Below are 8,507 nucleotides of genomic sequence, written 5' to 3' on the forward strand. Positions count from 1 at the left end.
CTAGGCAGGAGAGATTTATTGCAGTTAGTCATTGATTATGCACAACAAACCAAAAATATCGTCTACATGCACCCGGCAACGGATCAACCAGGTAACAAGGGGTTGTTTTAAATAGGCCACAGGAATAAGTATTTTAACAAATTTGGTAATAAACTTATGAATTGATCAGATTTTGTTACCATTTATAACTCGGGTCCTACTCATTTGCTTTTATATATCATTTGAACACACATGCATTTATACTTTAAAAATAAGTTCGATATTGGCGCATTCTTGAAAGAATGAATTTGATATAATCAGACGTAATATTTATTTTTTTTCTTGATAATTGTATGTAACTATATCTAAATTCTAATACATAAATAAAATCTACACGCAGAATGTCATAACAATTTGGCGGCTTCGATTTCACGCATTAGAGTACAGCTTGAACCGGAAACAGTGTGCGTTTTGGGTCTTGCACTTTTTCATTATCTTTTATCAACAGTCTTGATGACTGGATAAAACCTAGTCTGTTATTATTTTGCTAGGTTGCGTTCTGTGTTTCCAAAGGATTATCATTAAGAAATTATATGTATTACAACCGTATCGTCATTTAAACGAGATTTTTCTCGAAGATCTGACGTATAACATGACCTAACTCCCGGATACTATTTAAGTTTATAAAGTATTTTTATTTATAAAAAGTATAACAGGCTACTATCTTTTGATAACAATGTTATCAGGTCGAGGTTGATACGGGCTGGAAGTGGCGGGGTTCACAGTACTCTGTTGTTCTTTTTATCATGAAACTTATATAACCTGCTTAGAACATCTAGTTTGTCCTCTTTTCTTGTTTCGTAGAGAATGATTTCTAAAGTAAAATACTAGATATAGAGGATATTTGTTTGTTTTAGTGTAAGATCGAAAATATTTCAAGTTTCATATTTGTGGGAAAGATTTCACAAAAATGACGACAGATGAATTGTCCCATATCAGAGCTGTCGTCGCAGTTTTACTAGGGATGCCAATGAAATTCGTGTTGATAAATGGAGTTGATCCATCAACAAGTGTTACAGTCACTCTTCTTTTGCCGAATGACCATGTAAAGGTGTTGCGCAGTCTACTCCAGGACAACGTAAAAGATGTCATAATGCTTTTACACGTTGGAGTGGACAAAATTACGTTAGACGGTCATATCTATGTTGTATCAGGTGAGAGTTTGTATCATGTATTTCAGAAAAAAAATGTTACAAAACGTTTCAGAATATATCTACACACCTCGAAAGGCTGTACACCTATGGAATAATTCAGTTTATGTGGCTTATGACCGTTTAGTGTGTTTAGATGACATCGTTTATTAATGAGGACAAATTAGTATTAAACTAATCATTGATGTATCGTAAAATTAAAACAAGAAAATACGTATTTATGCAAATTGCTCAAAGAATTGGTGCTGATAATTCCTGATGCGAATACACTTTTGAAATACTCAAAACTATTTTGATTACATAAAAGTTCCGCGATAGCCATTTCTTAGTGATATGAGAGGCACTGCAATTTCCATTATCTCGATTAAACCAAGTCTCCCTGTAGTTAGAAATGATGTTGCTATAACTCATATTACTTTTTGGTCGTTGAGTCTAATTAAGAACTTCTAGATTTCTGCTAAATTTAGTTTGTGGCGAGTGGTTTACCTTTTTATTCTTTTCATTGAACCCAAGGCCCAATACTGAGAGCTTTACATGTACAGTATGTCAATGACCTCTAACAAGATAACGTACATTCATTGTACATTCAAAACAAAACTTGTATCTTGCAACTAAATGTATGTGCTAATACGAGTGTGAAATTAAAGCAGCATGCTTTTTGGTGAAAGTTATTATGCAATATCTCAAAATTGTGAACTGAACTTACATCATGTAAATAAGCAAATTAACTAGAATCACACGAAAAATATTTACAGTTTTTTAGGAGTTGATTTTGAATAGATTGAATAAATTTCTTTAAAGTACATAATTATGTATTAGTTCATTGTTCCAAAATTCTACTGTAGTAGATGTACTTGTTTTCTACATAAGTAGTGAAAAAATACCTTATTTACATGAGTAATTCAAGGTGTGACACTTATATGCACTCCTGACAGGCACTAAATCTGTGAACTATATATCTTCGATTGTGTTTAAATTTATATCTCATTTATATACCCGTTATAAACGCTTACTTAGTTGTAAATGTGGGCATTTTGCATGATTCCAGTTAATCAACTATAGGTCGCACTTATGTCTTTAACACTAAGTTTTGACTCAGATTGGTCGACCCACAAGATTTCCCTGTAAACATAAATGTCCTTTTCAGGCAGTTCTGAACGTTCAGATTGAGTTTTTTTCTGCTATATAGAATGTAGAATTTGATTAATTTCTGATTTTTTTTTAAACTTCGGAATAATTCTAAGAAAATTTAAAAGATTCTTTTCTTTTCCGTCCGCTGAGTCTAGGCTCTATACTACGTTTTCCGGATAAATGACGTTACACCACCACTATCGGTTTATCAAACGTGCAGAACTACCTCAAAGAGTACTAGATGTGGAAACTGGAATCTAAAAAATGTCTAATATACCTAGATAAGCTTTGACACAGAATTTATCATAACCTCAATTTATGGTAGTTTTTGGATAACATAAGAGTCGAGACAAAATTCCTATTTGTAGGTATATAAAAAAAACATGATTAAACGAGGTTATGAGGTGGCACAGCGCGTGTATTTTGTTCATCTCTTAAACACTGTTAATGTATGTCTTCTAAGATGACACTATTGTGTGCTGTTTTGTTCTCAGAGACAACTCGATATTTTTCCTTCTGACTTGTTAGATCGGGTCATTTGTCTTGCTTTATTTTCAAGGGAATACAGTAAATAAGAGTGTTATGCTGTGGGAGGGAGCATACACCAGCTACATTGCCTTCCGTCCGTCACACTTCTTGTCCGGAGGATAGTTCAAAAGTATTGAGGGTACCAAGTTGAAACTTTATACAATGATGAAAAACTATAACTCTATGTGTAACTCTTTATTTTCTTTTTTCCGGGGCATTACTCGTATACTTGGTAAGCTATTGACTTTATACTTTACAAATTGATAGAGATGAATGTAATAAATGATGGGGTGTAGTGACAAGGAACCATGACTCTAGGTAGTCCCATTTTTAACCTTCTTCCTTTTTTGAAATATTGTCCGGGACATACCTTGAAAATTATGTAAGGTATTGACTTAATATTTTCATATTATTTATAATGTGTGTCCTTTTATGCTAGTTATTTCGGGGAGCATCCATATGAGTTATTTATCGCCTTGTTTATAAATAAGAATACAATTTTATTTTAGCAAATAGTCTTCTGTTTCTCCAAATATTATCGTTCATTTACATTTTGATTGCAGATTTGAATCTACTTTATGAGTCAGAATCTGACGAGGAAACACAGAGACAAATTGATTTGGTCGAAAAATATCAGGAAGCAAGGAAAGTCGTGAATCTTTATGAAATAGAAAATGCAAATCTAAAGCAAGAAATTGGAGATTTAGAGACAAAGTTGATGGCTTTAAACCGGGAGAAAAACCCATCGGAACAACAAGATATTGTAAAAGCCCTTGAGAAATTCAGCGAAGCTCTGGAGCACATGAAAGTTCACGTTAAGACGACTGCCAAAGAATTACGCATTTTTAAGCCGGGTTGTCATTCGTAAAAGCTTGCGCTTTCATTATTTAAGTTTACAACGTAACGTGCTCATTCATAGGTCATCTTTCACCCGGTATTCGGAAAATCTTCGACCAGCCTACAATATGTAGCTATCTAGTTATAATAGTTTTATGGCAAACTCTTTATTATAACGTTTTCAGAACTCATTTTTCTAAACTTTCCAGATTCTGGTTTGGACAAATGATGTCGGCTTTAGCCAACTGTACTCTAATACGAATATTAAATGTAACATACACACATGGAAAGTATAAAGCTGGATGAGTATACGCATATGAAGTAATTAGATTATTCGGATAATTCCGACACCCTTGATAAAGCTAAGTGCAGAAGTACCATTATTCGAAATTAGTCTTCTTGGGAAGCAGCTCAAAATATATTTGAAACATAAGTAGCCCAACATCTCAATTATTTAAAACCAAATTCAAAATACAAGGAAAAACAATTTACTCACTTGCAAATTGAGTATTAACCTGTGATTAGTTTGGACTTAATGAAGGGGGTCAGGTCTTTCAGAGGGAAAATTACGCACACTTTTAAAAAAGGATTTTTTGTTAGATTTTATTTATTTATTTTCGACTTGTTTCAGTCCGTCTCGTATTTCCCTGTTGAATATTCAGCCTTCCTCCAACTTCCCCTTACATACGATCCTTTTATCTACGCTTGACCACCCCACCCCATCCCAATTTTTTTGAATTTTACATATATTTATAATGTACTTGTTGGATTTTTGAAGCAATCCGTCTACAATATTGTTCCGTTAGAGTTTCTTTTTGTTGCGGGACTACCTTGTGATGCATGACTCTATGGCTGTGTTTGGGGTGTTCTGTGCTTCCCCGAAATCTACCCTTACATTTTATCTTTAGAACAAACAACATATAAAAGAAGATTGAGTTGCACTTTAAAAAACTTCCTCGTATCAGTATCTTCGGTAGATCTTGTTTCCAGGGATGAGATTAAATTGAACAATTTGACTGTGAACTTGTTTTAAGTAATGGGTTGAGGTAGAACGTCTTGATTCCAAGTTTGACCAGCATTCCCCTAGATTTTATGTAAAGTGCATGTACCCATATACTTCTGTAAGATAAAAAATTTGGGTTCAAATCACACTTATTCAGATCTAACTGAAATATAATCATAAAGAAACAGAAAATATGAGAACTTTGATTTAGCCTGTATTTGTCGCCATAGGGCTACAGCTTGGGCTTTTTTCTTGAAGAAAACATTTCTTTCTCAAGCTGATATAGAGACCAGTGTGGAGACTATAGGTAGAAGACGACAGTGTTTGTCTCAGATGTATTATTTCTTTTTCTTTTTTCTTCTTTCAAACATTCCCGCTGATGATCAAACCCTCACCTTTCGATTTTCACAACATTTTTGCTATCTTATTCAAGAAAATAAAAGAATAAATTTAAAGTGTTTATCATTAATCCTAAGTCGTCACTTTGGCAAAAACAGTTTCGCACTTGACTGAACATGAGAAGTACAAATTGTAGAAATTTGATCGATAATATTTAGTCTGCATTCGGACAGTTTTATGCTGTAAATATTCATAACAAGCAGCTTAAAAGGCGGTCCTTTTTGCAATGGACACCAAATAGTTCATAACAATACCAGTTGATCGCTTGATTAATCAATGTATTGTGTACAATACGTTCTTTTCGCGCTTGCACATGTTGACTATTAAACTGGAAGTGTCAAAGACGTAACTGAGTCTCTTATTGGCCGACTACAACCGCATCTGGTTTTATAGATAATTTGATTCGTTTTTGTGCTCAAATTGACAATCACTTCCGGGCAAACGAAGAACGGCTGCAGCAGATCTGTTATGAGAAATCAATACATTTTGATTGCGTTCGATTTGAAAGTGACATCATAAATGGCATAGCACCAAAAACGTCACAGTAAACATTGTCTTACTGCATCATACATTTAATCCGTAACAGAGCTTTTTGTGAATTGCAGGTCAGATATAAGCTTTATATAATTATAAAATAACTAAGGTTTGGAATATTCGATAGATTGTTTACTTTTTATTCTTGTAAGTGTTTTCCTGTGGAAAAAAACTGGCAATAATCATAATTTAGAAAAATCAAATTTGTACTAAAATAGATCTATATGGATCCGATATATGTTTTTTGGTATCAAAAAATGAATTGCTTTGAACCTGCTTGAAACGATTTCACTTAGTTTTTATAATAATAATGGTCATTGCGTGTCAGAAAAATACGGTAATTCTATACGTGACAAACTTGGATAGCCATTGAAAGCAATTGATGATACTTCAGGGCCATTGCCGCATACTGCTTGCTCGAAACATCAAATGAACGATACATGTACTAGATCTTTGATGTGAAAAAGTCGGTATTTCGAAACAACGATAGTGAAAAGTCGAATCAATGAACATACGATGGTGAAATGTAGAAATTATTTCATATTTTCACGAAAGTATTTTCGACTATTCATTATCGTGGTTTCGTTGTTTCAACTTTTGTACATCGATCTTTCTTTTTTCTACGATCGTAGTTTCCAGTTTTCACACTTACGTATGACGTTTCACCGTCGTATTCCTGTCCTTTCACCATCGCACTTTTGACTGTTCACAATCGCAGTTTCGACTTTTCAACATCGTTGTATCGCCTTTCTGATTTCCATGAGCACAGATTTGAGGCTGAACGTTATTGGGTTCGTTTGAATATGGAGAGGACGGATCGTTTAACAAGACGTTTATATTGTATTAATGTACAGTTTCGATTTCATGCTTGAAAATATTGACCTGGGTGGTTCCAATACTCCCACTTTATTAGCCTTGGGTATTGTTTAATCACCCCATGAATACGGTGCCTGCTTTCTAATTACGGCTTTTGGCAGTTTCTATGATATGCAAGCTCAATAACCTCAGATACTACAGTTTGATTAGTTTCGCTCATTGTTTTCACATTTAGGGAAAACCCATTATCCTAACTCGTGACCATACACCGCTTTTCGTGCGTGGACTGAAGTTTGCACTTCCACTACTGTCCATGAACAAGCTGGCTCATTAAAACCGATTTAAATTTGCAATATTTTCACTTTTGTCGTATTGGGCGTCCTGTGGTTTTCCACTTTGTTTATTTTAGTATTAATTTATAGATGACCCAGGGAGGGTGTATTTATGTATAGCTGGAGGAAGAAGTTTTAGAATACTTTACCCTACGTTTAAACTTTAACTTTTTGTTGATATTCAGGCTTGCATCAGGTTAGAATTCTGTCAATATGTTTAAGATTACCTAGAAGACCCTATTTAGTACAATGGTTTTGAAGAAGTGTTTGCGCCAAGGTAATTGTACCGTATGAAATAATTAATATGTGGCGAAATATTTTAAAACTTTTATGTAAGAAAGTGCGATGGATTCTCACATAGAGAAATCACGTAAAATAATTTTTGGACGAAACAAAAAACTAGTACTAATCTTAAACATAAGTCTAGAACATACTTTCTCACATTGATGCCTTTAAACGATATTAGTACAGGTTTTTCAGTGAATAATCGAAATATCTGAGTGAAATTTATCTGATAGTTCCACAGTAGAAAGACTCAAAATCATATATAATCATTGTCACTGAAAAGAAACAATAGGATAGGTAAATTGTGTAAAACATGAACTAACAACTTAAGAAAATTGTTTGTATTACGTGTAATATCATAATATCTTTCACTTACTAGAACCATTTCTTACATTTTGCACTCAAAACACATTGATCATGTCTCTTATGAAAATATTGTATTATGATAGTTCACCTTTACACTTAAACAAATGAATATTCTCTATTCTTTTGTATCTGAGGATTCTTAGAATGTCTTTAATTTTAATTACATCATTTCATTTAATACAGCATTATTTGTATGTTGTAATACCTCTAGGTTCAGGAACTACAGTCAGTCAGTGTGATTCAAAAAACGCATTTTATTGGGAGACGATAAATTGGGTGCGGGTCAATGGCGGTATAAAATTAAATATTTTCAAGTTATTCATTACCCTTTAATTGACATTGGTAACATTGCTGGTAATACCGCTGTATCAGTTATGTTAAAATGAAACAAAACTGTGGTTTACTTACAAAGATAAATTTCATCTGTTCTTGCAGTAATTAATAGTTTGTTAATGATTTGACATAATGTGTTTCTTCCATGGCTTTGTTTTCTGCATAGACTGTGAGTGGACATAACTATATGTTTTATAGTATATCTTTACACCAGCACTTTTGTATTTTGTCTTTTACATAGCATGTTTTTTATTACCATATCATGGTAAATATTTACAAATTTAGAACACAACAATAGCAGACTCGGGCTCGGTTTGACTGAGTCTTTTCATGAGACGCAATATACAAGAAACATTCCTCACGCAGAGGCTTAATTAGAAGTCTTTTATCCAAAAATATTGCAAGAATTGTTTATCACACTGCCCTTATGTGCAGGCTGATCATGATCTACACGGGCGCACAGGCTGAATCAATCGTGTCAACCATGATTAATGGTTAAGAACTATTCGACGACGTTAGCAAACTCTCCATAAACTCATGTTTAGTTACGGACTTAATTTTTTTCTGCATATAAAAATCTTACATGTCGCATTCTACCCCTGATAGGTTTAAATCATAAGAAAAAGCTAAATAATGATCGTCAATTAGCAGAAGGAAATGTCGCGTGAATAGCTTCAAATAAGGTGATCGACCTCTTCGGTAGAATAAAAAACAAGGATAGATATCAAACAGGGAATGCCATGTTCTAAAAAT

The 8,507-nt window shown here is 33.6% G+C and overlaps 1 protein-coding gene across 1 annotated transcript; it reads left to right on the forward strand.

Moving 5' to 3' along the window:
- Positions 1 to 913: 913 nt before the first annotated feature.
- Positions 914 to 6,319, forward strand: LOC123537777 (uncharacterized). Its single transcript, XM_053530329.1, has 2 exons — positions 914 to 1,193; positions 3,413 to 6,319. Exons 1-2 carry the CDS (start codon positions 950 to 952, stop codon positions 3,715 to 3,717), a joined length of 549 nt encoding a protein of 182 aa, XP_053386304.1. The 5' UTR covers positions 914 to 949; the 3' UTR covers positions 3,718 to 6,319.
- The last annotated feature ends 2,188 nt before the right edge of the window (positions 6,320 to 8,507 follow it).

The sequence above is a fragment of the Mercenaria mercenaria genome, chromosome 18 (genome assembly GCF_021730395.1).
Source record: "Mercenaria mercenaria strain notata chromosome 18, MADL_Memer_1, whole genome shotgun sequence".
Classification (NCBI taxonomy): domain Eukaryota; kingdom Metazoa; phylum Mollusca; class Bivalvia; order Venerida; family Veneridae; genus Mercenaria; species Mercenaria mercenaria.